The 19,824-nt window shown below is 44.4% G+C and overlaps 1 protein-coding gene across 2 annotated transcripts in view; it reads right to left on the bottom strand.

The window, feature by feature from the left end:
• The window catches only part of KIFC1 (kinesin family member C1), a 30,452-nt gene extending 22,112 nt beyond the window's left edge, over window positions 1–8,340 (bottom strand). Inside the window, exons 1-5 of one of the 2 annotated variants that reach the window (XM_077484676.1) lie at window positions 8,196–8,340; window positions 6,456–6,600; window positions 4,250–4,370; window positions 1,147–1,197; window positions 4–42 (exon numbers count right to left, since the gene is read on the bottom strand). In XM_077484676.1, coding sequence (XP_077340802.1) covers window positions 4–42; window positions 1,147–1,197; window positions 4,250–4,370; window positions 6,456–6,587 — 343 coding nt within the window. In that variant the 5' untranslated portion in view covers window positions 6,588–6,600; window positions 8,196–8,340. The remainder of the gene's footprint in view (window positions 1–3; window positions 43–1,146; window positions 1,198–4,249; window positions 4,371–6,455; window positions 6,601–8,195) is intronic. The other variant, XM_077484677.1, reaches the window with a different exon arrangement.
• Window positions 8,341–19,824: the final 11,484 nt, after the last annotated feature.

Below are 19,824 nucleotides of genomic sequence, written 5' to 3'. Positions count from 1 at the left end.
TACCTGGTGCAGTCACTTTGGGTTTGGCTGGTGCAGCTGTAGCTGCAAAGAAAAAAAAAAGATAAAAATTGACCAACAGGACCAGACTTAGCCAGCATATAGCTTAATAACACAGGTCATTTAATATTAGGGAATCGACAGATATAATTTTTTCAGTGCCGATACCGATAGTGGATTTTTTATTTTTTTTGCTGATATTTTGAACGTTTAACATTTTTTTAACTGACAGTCATTTAAAAAAAAAAAATATATGTTTTATATCACTATTATTGCTGTCACAAGGAATATAAACATCCCTTGCGACAGCAATAGGTACAAGAGAGGTACTCTTTATGGAGAGATCGGGGGTCTAAAAGACCCCAAACTCCTCTGCATTTCCGAGTAATCAAAACGTCAAGATCGGTGCTTTTGAATATTGAATTTGCCCCCTTTCTGACCAGAGCACTTTTTGCGATAAAGCGACGCAAAGCCCTAACTGACCATTGCGAGATCGTGCGACGTGGCACCCAAACAGAATTGATGCCCCTTTTCCCCACAAATAGAGTTTTATTTTGGTGGTATTTGATCACTTCTGCAATTTTATTTTTTGCACTATGAACAAAAAATGCAACAATTTATAAAAAAAAAAATAAAAAAAATAAAATAAAAACTATTTTTACTTTAATAAATATCCCCCCCAAAAAAATATAAGGGGGGAAATGTCCCCTAACGCTGCTTGTAATAACAGCCAATCGGCTGCCGAGACCCATTGGTTATTATTACAAGAAAGCCGACCATCCGCTCCAAAGAATAGTACCGGGGTGATGCCTGCAGCTGCAAGCATCACCCCGGTAAAACCCCTTGAAGCAATAATCGGTACTTTTTTGAGCCGATACTTCTGAAAAAAATCAGTCGATCCCTATTTAATATGGACTGGTCATTGAGAAATCCTTATACACTATATTCATGCTACTAGAGCAAGCATCTAACAATGCCTACACATTGATCTATTTTCTTGTAATGATTTCCATTAACAATCCCCAGATTCATCTTTGTGCTGAGCTTACAGAACCCGTCATTTACTTCCCCGCTACACCATGAAAAACAAAACAAACAAAAAAAAAATGGTTAGTTGCATTTAAAATGACCACCTATGAGTTCACTTACCTGATAAGTTTGCTCTGTTTCTTGAATTCAATACTACAAGAGACTGCCGACCTGCAAACACCAAACAGTGAAAAACAAAGTAAAAATTGTCCTTTTTGACAAAAAAAATAAATAAAAATAATGAGGCAGGGTTAGCATGGGTGGTGGATGCATGTCCTGTTCTTCGCCTTGTGGAAAGCACATTATGGTGGTAAAGGGTTAACAAATATCAGTAGAAGCATGACCTAGAGCTGATGATTGAAAGCCCCCCCCCCCTTCTTTTAATTATGTGCAGAGCAAAAAAGAAAAAGGCCACAACCAAACCAATTAAAGGTCACACAGGACCAAAATATCAGTGCAAATGCGCCGTAGAGTGTTAATTTTATTTTTTTTCGATCTGATGCTTTCCAGCCTAAAAGGAAAGCCAGACCCCCCCCCCCCCCCACCTCTCCATAAAGAGGACCTGTCACACACCAACACACCATTACTATTACAAGGAATAAAAAAAAAGTGATGAGAAAATAAAAATAAAAATTAAAAATAAAATGTTAAAAAGAGGAAACATTAAAAATAAAAAACAATCAAGATAAAACAAAGTAAAGCGCCCTGGTCACCGCGAGCTCACACGCAGAAATGAACGCATACGTAGGTCGTGCCCACACAAGTAAATGACGTCCAAACCACACATGCTTTTCAAAATAGTCACTCAATCAATGAACCCGGTATGCCTAGAGCCCCCAGCAAACGAAACCCAAAATTACTGCAACAAACTGACTGACTTTTTCATCAACAAAATCTAAACCATCAGGGAAACAATTTATCAGAAGAAAACAGCCAACCTTAGCCAACAAAAGCAAAAAGATATCTACAACAACATCCCACAACCGCCGAAGTTTTCGCTGACCCCAATTACTGCGGACACCACTAAAAACTATCATTAAAAAACTCAGTGACAGTACATCACCAATTGACATCATCCCCACTAAACTTCTGAAAGAATGTTTCGACATCGTGACTCCCACTATAACGCACCTCATAAACCGGTCATTCCAAGAAGGGATTGTTCCCAGCGCCCTCAAAAAAGGCATCGTCAAACCCCTGCTAAAGAAACCTAACCTCGACCCTCAGGACCCAAACAACCGTAGGCCAATAACAAGCCTCAACACCATATCCAAGATCATGGAGAAAGCTATAGTACAACAGTTACAACTCCACCTGGATACACACAAACTCCTGGACCCGCTGCAATCAGGCTTCCGCCCGGGTCATGGAACAGAAACAGCTCTCCTCAAGATATGAGACGACGTCCTCGAAGCAGCGGATGACGGAGAATCATGTCTCCTGGTGCGGTTAGACCTCAGTGCAGCGTTTAATACAGTAGACCACAATACTCTACTCACCCGCCTCACAGAAGTTGCAGGAGTCAAAGGCTCAGATCTTCAATGGTTCACCTCCTTCCTAGGAAATCGTTCACAGACAGCAAAACTAGGCGAATTCACCTCTGAATCCCGGGCAATCGCTTGCGGAGTCCCTCAAGGATCACCCTTGTCACCAGGCCTCTTCAACATATACATCCGCCCTCTCCTCCAAATCAACAGATTTTCAGACCTCTGCTTCCACTCGTATGCTGACGACACACAGCTTTACCTCCGTATCACCGGACATAGAGACCATCAACAACTAGAACATTGTCTCAATTTAATAGAAGACTAGATGACCACCAACTCCCTCAAACTCAACGAACCAAAAACAGAGCTTCTTATCCTTCACGCAAACCATAATCCCCGAACCAAGACCTCCTGGACACTACACGCCATATTTGGGCAGACCATCTCCCCAAAGACTAAGGCCAAGAGTCTCGGGGTCATCTTCGACTCACAAATGTCAATGGATGCACAAATAGGAGCAGTAGTCAGTGGTTCTCACCATATGCTACGCAGACTCATCCCTTTTATCCCAAAGAATGACAAAGCTGTGGTAGTTGGATCAGTCATTAACTCACGACTTAACTACGCAAACTCACTGTACATAGGATTACCCCAATATCAACTTGCGCGATTACAACTTATCCAAAACACGGCGGGAAAGGCTGATAACAGGAAAAAAACCCTGTGAACCAATCTCCCCTTCCCTGAGGAACCTACACTGGCTAACCGTAAAGATTCGGATCACTTTCAAAGACCCTCTGCCTCACCCACAAATGCGTGCATAGAGATGCTCCTCAATACCTAATTGAGAAAATAAAACACTACACGCCAAACCAGAATCTTCGATCATCGAACTAAAACCTCCTCCTCGTTCCCAAATCTTGGTACAAATCAAAGGGGGAACGGAGATTAGCTGTCCAAGGACCACGGCTATGGAACGCGCTACCAACCAACATCTGCCTGGAAGAAAACCACCAGGCCTTTAGAAAAAAAAACTCAAAACCTTCCTCTTCTAGAAGTTGGACAACTAAGCTCTTCACAGTGCCTTGAGGCAATCCAGTTTGCGTTGTGCGCTATACAAATATTTCACTCACGTTAGGTATTATTGCAAATGTTAGAGTGAGAGCAATAATTCTAGCACTAAACCTCCTCTGTAACTCTCAACATGTAACCTGTAAACAATTTTAAAGCATCGCCTATGGAGGAGATTTTTAAGTACCGAAGTTTGGCGCCACACCACGAGTGTGCACAATTTTAAAGCATGAGATGTAAGGTATCTATTTACTCGGTGTAATATCATACAAAAAAAACAATTGGGCTAATTTTACCGTTTTGTTTTTATTCATCAAAACTCCCCCCCCCCCCCACAAAAAAACAAACGCATTTGAAAAATTACTGCGTAAATGCTGTGTGACATAAAAAGTTGCAATGATTGCAATTTTATTCCCTAGGGTGTCAGCTAAATAATAATAATAAATATATATGTTTATATTATGTTTGGGGGTTCGGAGTAATTTTCTAGCCCCCTAAAAAAAATTATCATTTTTAGACGTAGGAGAGGAGTGCTGGAATTCACGAAGCATGGAAGTGGTTAAGGTACAAAACTCCATGCCCTGCATGTGTTGGGAATGCAGAGTCCTTGTTGAAGTGTAGTTCTCAGATGCAGTGAAGATCCGCTTTAATCAGATGTCACCTACCAATTACTTGAGGTTTAGGTAAAGCAACTGCAGAAGCCACGCGGGGCCTGGTGGTGGCAATGCTCGCTGCCACCCGAACTTTCGGCAGCTCGGCTTCTGGGGATGAAGGTCTCAGACGTTTCTGAGGGGACAAAGAGTAGGTTTACTTTTCTGCTTTCTCAGTAAACATAAAACTAGAGCTGAGTGAGCGGAAAACAGGAAATTCCTATGCTTGCAAATTCAGATACCATAAAAAAATTGCACAGGGTATTGCTTAACATATAGATTTCTTCAAACATAAATCTTCACAAGTTTAGGCCCACTTTAAACAGTTGTTAAGGGAATTGCAAACCAACTGTTCCAGTTTCTTGAACTGTTAAAAGTTCATGTAAATGTGCACTGCATGGTGGCACTGGCATTATGCAAAGAGTTTTGAGGAAGAAAAAGAAAGAAGAAAAAGAAAGAAGAAAAGAAAGAAGAAAAAGAAGAAAAGAAAAAGAAAAGAAGAAAAAGAAAGAAGAAAGAAGGAGGAGAGAAGAAGAAGAGAGAACCAATGGCATTTGTTGCGGCAGCCTGTGCATTGTTCCTAGGATTTAAAAACCTGTTGAAAAATATAGATGATTATTCCTATTGCAATAAGCACAACCTACAAGTATTAGGTATGCTTCTCATCTTAGAAATACCTGGAGAATAATTAAAAACATTTTTATTTGTTACGATTCATTTTTAAGGAAAGCACTTCATGCCAACATGACCCTTGCTCCATTTCGCCACCTTCTAGTGAGGTCACCTGTGACCCTGAATACTCTCTCTAGTGTGTGGGGCAAATGTGGATTTTCTTACGGCATGCGCCACATCAACAAGAAGTTTCACAGAGAGTAGGGTTGACAAAAACAGCAGCTGAGGAAAACACATCAGTTGGATCTAAGAAAGACGCACAATGCTGGTTTACAGTCTCTTTCATCTTCTGTGCAACTGTGGCAAGGTCTCGGTAGCTAGAGTTCTGATGAAAGTCCTCAAGGTGGCTGAGTAAATCAAACAGGGCAGGGACAGAGTCACTCTGGAGGATTTTAGTATGTTCCGCAAAAGGCAGCAGCAGTAGGTCATACAATGATATAAGCTTTTGCCATTCAGTGCTCTCTGCTCTGGAGGGTGGCCGTCCTGGCTCGGGAGTGGGACTCTTGTTGGGAGGCCGGTAATGCACAGTGCTATTCTGGACGGTCGACTGAGGACTCGGAGGCCTGTAATACTGGCTACACAGTTGCTTGCCAGGAGCGGAAGCAGGCGGAGCTCCATGGAAACAGGAAGTTAGTTCACGAGGGTAAATTTCCCTGCCTCACATTTTCATTCGTTAACAAAAAGGGAATGGATTTTCATCATAGTTATCAGTGGATGAATACGTGGTGTACTTTTTGTCACTGCAAAAAATGTCGCTGATGAAAATTGACATACATTTTTTGTTGACAAAATTAACACCGGTAAGCATTCCCATTGATTTCAGTTGGAATGCAACGGATGCACAGACACGGCTTCCAATTTGACATCAGTGCGAGTCTTCAAATATAAGGCCTTGTTCCCACACAGTGTACCAACAGCCCCATCAACTGCAGATCCTGAAAAATACCACTTGGTTAAAAGGAGCCATTCCCCTAGATCTACAAAGTTTTATCCACTCCTGGTATGTCAATGGTCAAAACAGATGGACCACAATGCTCAGCCCACTCAACGCTGTAGGATACGTTTCTTGCGGCTGCCTGACTCTTGGTGCCTCCTTGGTGATGTAGGTATGCCACGACCATGGTGTTCGTCCATTTTGACTTACAGGGGAGAACAGTTGAGGAGAGTGAATCCTCCAGAATTTAACAGCCCTGAATAGGAGTATCCAGGTCCGCTAATCATTTGGGTCGGGTGCAAAAGTGGTACCACAAAGTTATCTATGAAGTATGAAAGGGATTATAAAAGTGGTCCAATTAGTAGAGAGGCCTTCTGTATTCCTATCATAGGTTGCAGGAACATGGAGGTGCTGCTGTCCACAAGCCTGAAGCCGGAGAGAAGGATCCCCCAAAGGAGGAAGAAGAGTTGCAGAGAATTCACCGGAATGGGATGCCATTGGCGAGAAATTGCTACCTGTGACAACCCCCAGCACTTACTGCGAATAAGAAGTATTAATGCAATTCCCCAACCAATGGCGAGCAAACTAGGAAGAAAACAGAAACAGGAAACAAACCCCAAGGACTGGCTTTACCCTCGACATCTGCTCCTGGTTCTCATCGCTCAGCTGCCTCTTCCTGTTGGGTGGGACAGGCAGACGGGACATCTTGAGGGACTGCTGTTGCTTCTTTTCTATTGAAGTCTCCATATATTTAGAATCCCTAATGAAACCAAACAAATAAAGAATCATAAGATCCAGAATATAGGGATTATATTATTCATCTGAAGAAGAGGTACATTAATCACTAAGCCTCTCTTTACCAACAATGTGTATTCATGCATGGAAACTCCAATTTCCCATAGGCAGCAATCCCTTCTAACAAGGCTAGCAAGTGAAATGATTGCTTGAGTTTTCTCTGCACTGTAACGTGTAACAGGTGAATTTATCCCGTAAGCTCGGTTCACATCTACACAAATTGGATGCGTTTTGAAGCGCATCCAATTCACATAACACGTGAACCAGAACGGCTTTCAATCGAGCCAATTCAGACATGTCCGGGACAGCCAAGGTCCATTTTTGAAGAGAGCAATGGGCGATTTTGGGTCTGCTTTATGTGAGAATTCAGCCTTAAAGAAGAGCTCCGAGCTTCCGCTCCCCCCCCCCAAAAAAAAAAATATATAAAGTCAGCAGCTACAAACACTATTAGGGCACTTACCTGTCCAGGGATCCAGCGGTGTCCTCGCCAGAGCAGATTCTTGATTCAGCTCTCGGGTGCTGGTGCCACCATCTTAGCTAAGGGAACTTGCAGCTTCACAGCCGGGTTGCACGAATCGCATGCACTTTATGAATAGGCAGGCTGCAGGGGAAGGGTGCAAACTTCCTGCTCACTTTGCTGTGGCGCACTGAGTCGGAAATCTGTCTAAAACCAGGTAACCTCTCCCCCCCAAAAGGTGTCAAATGTGACATCAGAGGGGGGAGGAGGCAAACAAGCGGATCTTTCACTTTTGGGCGGAGCTCCGCTTTAACGCGTTGCCAAAATTGGAAGAGCCTTTAGACACAGCTCTCAGTCAGCAATAACGATCGATAGCCAGCAGGACTGGCTCCTGGCCATGTGACCACTTGGACAGCGAATCACAGCGGTCACATGGTTGACCATGCCCCCCCCCCCCCAAAAGGCATACAGATCCTACTAAAGGGTTAAAGCGTTTAATCACCCTTCCTCCAGCGCTGCACTCTCGCCGGTCACCATTGGCCGGTCAGCTTCTGAGTACTAATTTCCGATCGCTTTTATTGTCTTGGCCAAGATGATGTCATGCCTGTGCATGCGCAGGGGAGGAGTTTTATAAATCCGTGGCGGCATTGCCGAAAACTGTGCGATGATCTGCGGGTGCACAAGGCGGACAGACGGGTCAAGGAACCAGTCATGTGACATAACTAAAACTACAATCCTGATTTCAGGGGGTGACATTAATACTGGACAGAGCTGGGCAGTTATACACATGTTGAAAACAGGGATCTGGCAGCGAAAGGGTTAAGATTTGAGCCAGTAGATTGTAAGCTCTGCAGGCAAGGTTCTCCATCCTACAAGTGTATTCTTATGGCTGTGCTTGTTTACATACACCCCAATGGAGGTTACATACACCCCTATGGACCTCCCACACTGTATGTACATCAGTCTACAGCACTCTGCACCACGGCTGCTGACGGCGCTACATCCCTCCTTTGTACTATAGAAGGTATGTAACCCGTGCAGCAGCAGTGAACGTCCGCCTGCCCACCCTGGACCCGATGCGGCTACTATATACAAGTACTTACCCTTCCGCTCCGATACGTTAACCAGCCAGCTTTCTCTCTGTTCAAATTCAAACCAGGCGGCGGCTAGCCCGGACCAAAGTCCCGCCTAGGGCCTCCGCCAATCAGCGCATAGCTCTGGCGCCGCTCGAAGCCCTACTGGACAGTTTTTAAAAACAAGGCTGCAAAACGGGCTAATCTAGCCAATGGGGAATAGGGAAACGTCACGACGCGGCGGCGGTTGTGTTTTGGGAAATGTGGCTGAAGGTTTTGTCCTCAGTGTAGGAGCCATTTTGTCGAAGATAGCTGTGGGTGGGACTTCGAGAAAATGACGTCCAGTTAGAAGACTAAAACACTGAATATTAAATATTAAAAAATATTTCGATCTTACCTTTTCTTCTCACAGTCATTCCAATTTCATATTTGCTCATTATATATATGTGTGTATATATACAGTGTATATATATATATACATTATATATATATATATATATATATATATATATATATATATATATATATATATATATATATATGCTATGGGTGTGATGGCTGTATTTGTTTCCTTTTTTTTTTTCACCTGGTGATCCTCCGGTGTTCTATCAGAATACTGCTACCCATCAGAAAATGCAACGGATGGAGGAGCACAGGGGGCATCTTTGGATAGCAGCATTATCAGTCTGGGGGAAGGGGAGTGTTAGATGTATTTGCAGATTTAGATACACTAACAAACTGAAGCCAAACTCCCACACTGCACTTACACAAGCAATTACAGCAACAGTTTTTCCTTATGGCAAATAGGTTTTATATAAACAAATAAAAGCTGATCATTGTAGCCCCCCCCCCTATCAGTTTTACTAAACCCACAACACTAAAATCAGTCTGTATATGCAGTAAAGCATGCTTGTTATACTCACTGTGGAACCTAAGGGGTTAATCCTCTGCATTGTGTAAAAAGTTTGTTTGATCCTGTCTTCTCTGATCCTCCTTCACTGTCCCCAATCCATCTCCCGATATAACAGAGGTTAGGGGATGAGCTGCACATGCTCAGTTTGGTGTGTATTGTTACAGAGGTTTTTTTTTTTGGGAGTGTGCATGTGATCAGCACGCGGCCAATCAGCACTGTCCAGACAGATGGTCAGGGGTCCCACATCTTCATAGAACAGTCAGAAAATGCACGATCGGACTGTGTTGTCAGAAATTCCGATCATGTGTGGGCTCCATCAGACTTTTTCCATCGGAATTTCCTACACACAAAGTTTGAGATGTGGATCTCAAATTTTCTAACAACAAAATCCGATCGTTTAAATTCCGATTGTGTGTAGACAGTTCTGACGCACAAGGTGCCACGCATGCACAGAATAAATTATGAGACGAAAGCTGTTGGCTACTGGTCCCGTCATACGTGTTTTACGTCACCGCGTTCTGAACGATCTAATTTTCCAACAACTTTCTAAGACCGTGTGTATGCTAAACAAGTTTGGGTCAAAATACAGGTCCTTCTCAAAAAATTAGCATATTGTGATAAAGTTCATTATTTTCTGTAATGTACTGATAAACATTAGACTTTCATATATTTTAGATTCATTACACACAACTGAAGTAGTTCAAGCCTTTTCTTGTTTTAATATTGATGATTTTGGCATACAGCTCATGAAAACCCAAAATTCCTATCTCCAAAAATTAGCATATCATGAAAAGGTTCTCTAAACAAGCTATTAACCTAATCATCTGAATCAACTAATTAACTCTAAACACCTGCAAAAGATTCCTGAGGCTTTTAAAAACTCCCAGCCTGGTTCATTACTCAAAACCGCAATTATGGGTAAGACTGCCGACCTGACTGCTGTCCAGAAGGCCATCATTGACACCCTCAAGCAAGAGGGTAAGACACAGAAAGAAATTTCTGAACGAATAGGCTGTTCCCAGAGTGCTGTATCAAGGCACCTCAGTGGGAAGTCTGTGGGAAGGAAAAAGTGTGGCAGAAAACGCTGCACAACGAGAAGAGGTGACCGGACCCTGAAGAAGATTGTGGAGAAGGACCGATTCCAGACCTTGGAGGACCTGCGGAAGCAGTGGACTGAGTCTGGAGTAGAAACGTCCAGAGCCACCGTGAACAGGCGTGTGCAGGAAATGGGCTACAGGTGCCGCATTCCCCAGGTCAAGCCACTTTTGAACCAGAAACAGCGGCAGAAGCGCCTGACCTGGGCTACAGAGAAGCAGCACTGGACTGTTGCTCAGTGGTCCAAAGTACTTTTTTCGGATGAAAGCAAATTTTGCATGTCATTCGGAAATCAAGGTGCCAGAGTCTGGAGGAAGACTGGGGAGAGGGAAATGCCAAAATGTCTGAGGTCCAGTGTCAAGTACCCACAGTCAGTGATGGTCTGGGGTGCCATGTCAGCTGCTGGTGTTGGTCCTCTTTGTTTTATCAAGGGCAGGGTCAATGCAGCTAGCTATCAGGAGATTTTGGAGCACTTCATGCTTCCATCTGCTGAAAAGCTTTATGGAGATGAAGATTTCATTTTTCAGCACGACCTGGCACCTGCTCACAGTGCCAAAACCACTGGTAAATGGTTTACTGACCATGGTATTACTGTGCTCAATTGGCCTGCCAACTCTCCTGACCTGAACCCCATAGAGAATCTGTGGGATATTGGGAAGAGAAAGTTGAGAGACACAAGACCCAACACTCTGGATGAGCTTAAGGCCGCTATCGAAGCATCCTGGGCCTCCATAACATCTCAGAAGTGCCACAGGCTGGTTGCCTCCATGCCACGCCGCATTGAAGCAGTCATTTCTGCACAAGGATTCCCGACCAAGTATTGAGTGCATAACTGAACATGATTATTTGAAGGTTGACTTTTTTTGTATTAAAAACACTTTTCTTTTATTGGTCGGATGAAATATGCTAATTTTTTGAGATAGGATTTTGGGGTTTTCAGGAGCTGTATGCCAAAATCATCAATATTAAAACAAGAAAAGGCTTGAACTACTTCAGTTGTGTGTAATGAATCTAAAATATATGAAAGTCTAATGTTTTATCAGTACATTACAGAAAATAATGAACTTTATCACAATATGCTAATTTTTTGAGAAGGACCTGTATTTCGGAAAAAATCTGACAGATTTAGTCATTGGAATGTTCAACCGTGTGTACAGGGCATCAGAGGAGAATGAAAACTCATCCTACAAGCTTTAACCAGACACTGATAGAAGTCACAAGACTGCTATATACGGCTGATGAGAAAATGTATTTAGCGGTTTATTTATATTTACTAAAATAATTGCATTTCCATGTTCTGGGTAAGGTGGGGGACCAGATATAGTGAATGCAGAGTCCTGGGTTTAGTAACACTTTAAAACAGAGCTAAAGTCATAAACAACAAGCAGATAACCTATTTATTGCAGAAGAAACATGGCTGCCCACTCACTGTCTTTCTCTAGCATGTAAACTGAGCTGTGCATGCGCAGCTCAGCTTTCATCGCCAATATGGTCCCTATGTGCCGGGATGACTCCTGTGAATGTGCAGAGGTGACATCATCCCACACCAGCCAATGAAGATGGCCAAAGACCAACACTCAGAATAAGATGCCGGCACACCAGTAAAGGATGGGGACCGTTGAAGAAAAGGTAGGTTTAACTCCGGTTTAAATGGTTTGTCTCATCCCTCTAACTGACACTTTTGCTAGACAGCATGATCTGTTAAAGAGGTTGTAAACCTCCAAAAAAAAAAAAAAAACAGAGCTACTTCCAGGTTTGCGGGCTCCGGCGCTGAGATTGGCTGGAGCCGCGATGATGTCACTCCCGACGCACGGATGCTGCCGATCACAGCATGTTCCCTGAAGAAACGGCATGAGCTGGCAGTTTCTTCAGTGTGCATGTGCTGATGATGTTGGCCGCATTGTATATAGTAAATATCTCCTAAACGGTGCAAGTTTAGAAGATATTTACAGTACCTACAGGTAAGCCTCATTATAGGTTTACCAATACGTACAATTAACCACTTCAATACCGGGCACTTAGACACCTTCCTGCCCAGGCCAATTTTCAGCTTTCAGCGCTGTCCCAATTTGAATGACAATTGTGCAGTCATACAACACTGTACCCAAACATTTTTTTTATCATTTTGTTCCCACAAATAGAGCTTTCTTTTGGGGGTATTTGATCACCTCTGCGGTTTTTATTTTTTGCGCAATAATAAAAGACAGAAAATTTGGAAAAAAAAAAGGAAAATTTATATCAAATACTTACCGTAATTTTCCTTTCCTGATGGGCTCCATGGCAGCATACGTGTGGGTTAGCCCCGCCTCCATAATTACCCAATAGGACCTCTACTCCCATAAATCTTTGCTCCAAGCTGCTATCCGTGTTCCGTAACTAGCCTACTCCAACATTTGGGAGGGAACTCCTGCTGCCATGGAGCCCATCAGGAAAGGAAAATTACGGTAAGTATTTGATATAAATTTTCCTTTTTCCTGACAGGCTCCATGGCAGCATACGTGTGGGAAATAACTCGCCAAACACACCCGGGTGGGCTAAAAATGTTGAGCAAAGAAACTAGAATTTTATTTTTCATTGTCCACTGACAATACTTGTAAACCAAAATTAACAGAAGAGAGCGCAGCTGGCTCTACACAATAATGGGAAACAAAGGTATTAATTGAAGACCAGGAAGCTGCTCTGCAGATCACTTCTGGTGCGACATGTCGAACTGCTGCCCAAGAGGTCGACATGCCCCGAGTTGAATGAGCCGTCACTGCCTCAGGAGGAACCATGCCCTTTGCCTTGTATGCCCTTTGAATCGTTTGGACCACCCAAGATGAGATTGATCTAACTGATGCTCGCATCCCTTTATTTTTTCCATGAAGAAGGACAAAAAGAAAGTCTGTTCGTCTGAACGAGGCTGTAGCGTCCAGATATTGTTTCAAGGTGCGACCAACATCCAGGGGATGAATCTCTTGGTTGTCTGACATTCTAAACGTAGGTAGCACGATCTCCTGATTTTCGTGAAATACTGATGTGACTTTTGGATTTGACCCAAGCATAGGGATCAGGACCACTCTGTCCGGAAAGAAAGTTAGAAATGGTTCAACTGACCCAAGATTCCTAATTTCCGACACTCTTTTGGCTGAAGTTATTGCCACCAAAAACACCGTCTTGATAGTGAGATCTCCTAAAGACAGGGGAACGTCCAAACTTTTCCCAAGATCAGAAAGAAAGTCCAGTACTAATGGAAGGTCCCATTTGGGAAACCTGGGCCTTCTTTGTGGCCTAAGCCTGATGGCTCCTTTAAAGAATTGTTGTATTAATGTATGATTCGCCCACGAAACTCCTGTAAAGGCTGAAATGGCTGAAACTTGTACTCTAAGAGAACTAACTGCCAGAGACAAGTCTAACCCTGACTGAAGGAAAGACAAGATATCTTGAACTGCCGGAGAATTATATGAATTTGACCTAGAAGACATGTGGCCCATAAATCTGGCCCATATACGCTCGTACACTTTATTGGTACTCTTCCGTCTGGCACTAAGAAGGGTTGGAATCGCTTCTTCTGGGCAACCTAGAGCTTCTAGCCTTCCCCTCTCAAGAACCATGCCCTGAGGTGTAGACAGGATGGGCACGGGTGTAACAGTGTGCCTTGAGACAGTAGATCTGGCCTGAGAGGCAGGGGAACTGGGTCCTGATAGCTGAGGAGCAACAGCAGAGGAAACCAAGGCCTGTTGGGCCAGAATGGTATTATCGCAATGATTTCCACCTTCTCCCCTCTGAGCCTGCGAAGGAACTGTAGGATTACAGGAACTGGAGGGAAGGCGTAGGCTCTCTGGAACTTCCAACAATCCGTGAGAGCATCTATCCCGAACGCCTGAGGATCCCTGAACCTCGAGTAGTATCTGTGCATCTTGCGATTGTACGGCGAAGCGAACAGATCGACCTCTGGAGATACTCCCAGAGTCAGAAGCCACTCGAAGACATCCCTGTGAAGGGACCACTCGTTGTTGTCTATTTTGACCCTTGACAGATAATCTGCTTGAACATTCTGGACCCCTGGGATGTATACAGCAGAAATGTTGACCACATTCTTCTGAGCCCAGTTCATTATCGGTTCTACTTCTCGTAGTAGAGACCCACTGCGAGTCCCTCCTTGTTTCTTTATATAGGCCACCGCAGTTGTGTTGTCCAGTCTTAACATTACTGATGACCCTGCCACCAGATGGCGAAATGCTATGAGTGCTTGAAAGGCTGCTCTCAACTCCAGGATGTTGGAGACTACATACAGCGACGGGAACGACCACCTTCCTTGAGCTACTTCCGTAAGGCAATGAGCGCCCCAACCTTTGTTGCTGGCATCTGAGGTTATTATTACCCAGGAAATGGGGACTATCGAATGATGGTTGCGTAGATTCTTCCCTTGAAGCCACCAGAGGAGAGACATCCTCATCGCTGGTGTAAGGAGTATGCGCTGTGTTTGATTGGACGAGTCCCACTGTTGCAGAAACCCTTTCTGGAAGGGACGAGTGTGCCACTGGGCCCACTTCACCATAGGGATGGTGGACGTCATTGTGCCGATCACTTTCAAGCATTGTAGAGCCGAAAGATGAGATGATTCCCAAGCCTTGTGAATCCTGTCCCGGATAACACAGATTTTTTCCTCTGGCAGAGAGATAGTGCCTTTTAATGTGTCGAACTGAGCCCCTAGAAACACGATCACTTGAGTTGGAACCAGATGGCTCTTCTCTAGGTTCAGGAGCCAACCAAACGTCTGTAGAGTGGAGATGACTAAACTCTTGTGTTCCAGAATTTGATCTCTGTCTTGAGATAATAGGAGCAAATCGTCCAGATAATGATGGAGACGAACTCCTTTGACTCGTAAAAGAGCTACTATCGCTAGGAGGACCTTGGAGAAGACCCGAGGAGATGTTGTCAACCCGAATGGGAGACAGGTAAACTGGAGGTGTTGATCGCCAACTGCGAAACGGAGAAATTGCTGGAAATCCCTTGCTACTGGCACGTGAAAGTATGCGTCCTTCAGATCGATTGAGATTAACCAATCCCCTAGCTGCACCGACTGTTGGATTGTAAGAAGAGACTCCATTTTGAACTTTTCCTTGCGAATGAAGGAATTGAGGAAGGTCAAATCTATCACTGGCCTCCATGCGCCATTTCTTTTCTGAACCATAAATAGAGGAGAATACATGCCTTCGCCACGTTCGTCTTCTGGCACTGGCACGGCTGCGCCTTGATCCAGCAAACAACTTACGTAGGTCAATAGGACCTGTTTCTTTTCCTCCGAGCCTGGAATCGTTGTGGGAATGAACCTTAATCTCGGAGTGTTGATGAAAGTCCACTTGTGACCCGAGGAAACCGTCTTGACGGTCCAATAATCTTGAATTGAGGCCGCCCAAACATGTCGGTAGTGAAGAAGGCGAGCCCCCACCTGACATGATTGAGCGGGCCCAATTTCAAAAAGATTTGGTAGAATCTTGATTACCTGCGGAAGCCCCCTTTGAGGTTTTCTTAAGGGAGGATTGTCTGGACCTCCAAGATCTAGAGAACTCCCTGCCGGGTCTATAACTGCGCGCTTCTCTAGCGCGATCCGAGGTCTGCCTTCTTGGAAAGATACGTTTTTGGTTTTGAAGACGTCTGTCTTGAGGGAGGAACCCAGACCTCCCACCTGTGGCCCGGGATATGGCGCTATCTAGTTTATTACCAAACAAGGAGGTTCCCTCAAATGGTATACGACACCATGCCTGCTTAGATGTTGGATCCGCCAACCAGGGACGGAGCCACAAAGCACGGCGTGCCGAGACTGCTGCCAACATAGCCCGAGACAGAAGGCGGGTAATGTCAATAGATGCCTCCCCCAAAAAGGCTGATGCCATTCTGATCTCCTGAATGGGAGAGTCTTTAGCCGTATTCACCGAGATACCTCTCAAGAACTCTTCAACATTGTCGGCCCATGTTTCAATAGCCTTTGAGACTGCGGCTAAAGCCAAAGTTGGTTTACAAGCCATCCCTGAAGTTAGATATATTCTTTTCAGATCTGAGTCAATTCTTCTCTCTAACGGATCTTTGAAAGATACCGTGTCCTCCAAAGGGAGAGTCACGTATTTTACTAAACGCATAAGTGCTGCGTCTACCAGAGGAGCTGATTCAAGGTGCTTCACATCATCCTCCTTAAAGGGGTACAATTTAGACACCTTTGATTGCATGGAGCTCTTCCTATCAATCTTGCTCCACTCTTCAGTAATGATTTCTCCCAATTCAGATAGGAAAGGAAAATGTTGCCGTTCCTTTTTGAGTTGTTTGAAAAACTTTCTTTGTTTGGGGAGGGGAGAAGTAGTGGGTTCTTCCCATTTTAAAGCTTCTTTCACTGCCTTGACAAGAGCAGGTACTAAAGCATAATCAAATCCTACTCCTGGATCCTCTGGATCCGATTCTCTGTCAGACAAGAGCACAGAGTGGTGGCTTGGTTGAGAAGATTCCCCAGTCTCTTGTAAGAGCCCTTCACCACCTGAAGGACATAATGGGTCTGAGGGGGATTCCATAGCGTGATGAGCTTCCCTCTGCTGCAGGGATTCCTTTACCACCCTTCTCACCATAGATTCTAAGCGTTGATCCGCACCATCTCTTTCATCTGCGACTTTAGAGAAGCAATGATCACAGAGCGATTTGTCTGATGGGATGGGCATCTTACAGCCCCAACATGAATTAACTGGTCCTCTGCTTGAGTGCGAGTGACCACTGCGTTGTTCAGATCTGGAAGACCTACGGTAACCAGACTTTGATGATGATTTGCGGTGGTGCGATTTTGACGATCCACTGCGACTATGCGCACTGTAATGCGGTTCAGACCTAGAAGGGCTATAAGGAAATATACAAGAAAAGAGAGAGATACAGACCAGGCTGGTATCAAATGCTAAGGAATACTCCACAAATACACAGCAATCCAGCCATGCACATACCTGTTACAAGCGGGCAGGTCACTGGTAGGCAGTGAGGCATCCATGACTAAAAACGCTGACTGTAACAACAATAAACCCTCATAAGCAGCCATACAAAACACAGGAGCAACAATACATCAGAGCAGATCATAACCTACCTTACACCAACCAGAGAATGGCCCCGGGAAGTTGCTGAATCTCCTGCAATCATTCCCAAATCCTGACATCTCTCACTGTGTTTTAAATATGGCGCCCATGACGTCATCAGCGGCGTCAGACGCGAGATGCCCGCGCGCATGCGCGGGAACCAAGCCTCGCTTTGGATATGGGTCTGCGCATGCGCAGAACGCAGCGCTGGACCCGGAAACAGGGGGAGAAAGGCTGCTGGAACGCGGAAGCGTCAGCGCCTATACACAAGAACCAGCTGGCATATGAAAAGACACAGGTAGAAAAGAAAACACATAAACACTGCTGCCATGAAAAACGGAATTTTTACAGCTCACCACTCCACCAACGATCGTCTGGCCGAACAGGTTCAAGCACACACCACCGATCCACCGGGCAGATAATGGCCACCTTACATAGCAGGTAATAAGCCGTGCGCACTTATCTTCGGATAAACAAAGTCTTCAGCGCTACTCTGCCATACACTCCATACCCATGCTTAACAGACAGGGCCTATCGGAGGAACAAAAAGCTTGATAGTCAGCCGACTTGATCGTAGTGAAGATCTCTTCAGATAGGAAACACCTGTCCTATGGAGGAGGACAAAAAAGGAACACGGATAGCAGCTTGGAGCAAAGATTTATGGGAGTAGAGGTCCTATTGGGTAATTATGGAGGCGGGGCTAACCCACACGTATGCTGCCATGGAGCCTGTCAGGAAAACAAGTTTTTCTTTGTTTCTGTTAAATTTTTTTGTAAATAAGTATGTTTTCTTCTTCAATGATGGGCACAGAGGAGGTATCACCAATGAGGTGGCACTGATAGGCAGCACTGATGGGTACATATGGGTGACACTGATAGGTGGCACGGATGGGCACTGATAGGTGACACTGATGTCATGTGTTATATAATGATGCCAGTCAGTGCCCATTTGTGTGCACTGATTGGCACAGATTGGGCATAATTTGCACATGTGGCTGGCCATGGGGTACATACCTGGTCATCCACATGTTGCCCCCTTCCCTGGTGGTCCTAGCGGCTTCCCTGGTGGTCTAGTGTGGGCATCCAAGGGGGGGCTGCGCTGATAAACAATCAGCGCAGACCCCCCCCCATCAGGAGAGCCGCTGATTGGCTCTCCTCTACTCGCATCTGTCAGACGCGAGTGAGGAAAAACCAATCAATGGCTCTTCCTGTTGACATTGTGATTAGCCGTGATTGGACACGGCTGATCACGTGGTAAAGAGTCTCCGTCAGAGGATCTTTACCAAGATCGGTGTAGTGTTGTGTCAGACTGACACACCGCACCACCGATCGCCGCTATGCGCACCCCCATGGGCGTGCGGCGGCTCTTATCCTGAAGGACATCATATGATGCTCAGTTAGGATAGCTGAACCACTTCCTTCATTCTGCTATAGACCAGGCGGGAAGTGGTTAAAGAGGAAGACTTCACTTCCTGTTTAGGAAGTTAAAAAATCAGCAGGTGAAAATAAAGAAAAAAAACATATACATATACTACTAATGGCAGTGATGGCAGTGATCAACTGCATATAGCGGGACTGCGATAGTATAGCAATCTGACACTGACACTTTATGGGAACCAGTGACACTAATAGTGATCAGTGCTAAAAATATGCACTGTCACTGTAATAATGACACTGCATAAAAATAAACTATGCTGCTCTCAATACAGAATAATGTACCTGCTATTGCTGTAGGCCATTTTTGCTCCTCCAAAGGCCTGCCCGAAAAAGGACATTGCTGTGATGCTTCAACCGACTCTCCAGCCATTGATGTAGTACAAGATGTCATTACTTTACCTTACTGAGCACCACTATTTTATTTAATTTTGCTATACTAATCCCTCACATGCACAACAATTGCTTGAGTGGGACGATTCGATTTACACATTGCCATGGTAACGGCAATGTACTCGCCAGCAATTACGTGGCATTTCCAGTGTTCAAAAACATAATAATCTGCCGCGCTGATAGCGACAATATGAAAAAACGCATCAATTTAGTGCAAAACACAAAATAAAAAAAGTATATAAATAGATGAAAGTCCACTTCAATTGTGCATATAATAAAAAAGTGACAAAGTGACAATCCCAATGCAATAAAGAGGCACCACTATGTGGTGAAATGTGTTTGGTTGAGAGGAAGTCCGTGATCACCATGTGAACCGTCACCGCTATAGGGAATAGACACTTATCAGAACACACAGACTATTATGGAGTCAAATCAGCCTGTGAATAATATCCTATCATGGGGTACTGCAACCCATGTTGCTTGATCAGATTCCCATGGCGACTCCAATTTCCCAGATGTATATTAGATATGTATGGAAACCATTACATTGCGAGATTCCACCATGAAATCAGAATAGAAATGCCCACAGTGTGAATCCATAAGAATGTATGCCCCTGATGGTGTCAGTTATGACAAAACATGTTGGGTGGAGCTAATACACGTGACATTGCCACACCTGTTCGAATTGTTTGTACTAGCTGGAGACACTTGCAGTATTACTTGGGAAAATTTTATAC

The sequence above is a fragment of the Lithobates pipiens genome, unplaced genomic scaffold, assembly GCF_037356315.1.
Source record: "Lithobates pipiens isolate NorthernLeopardFrog02 unplaced genomic scaffold, aLitPip1_a1.2 Scaffold_1, whole genome shotgun sequence".
NCBI classification, from domain to species: Eukaryota; Metazoa; Chordata; class Amphibia; order Anura; family Ranidae; genus Lithobates; species Lithobates pipiens.
The sequence above is the reverse complement of the archived record's forward strand: the minus strand, read 5'-3'. Positions and strand labels throughout refer to the sequence as shown.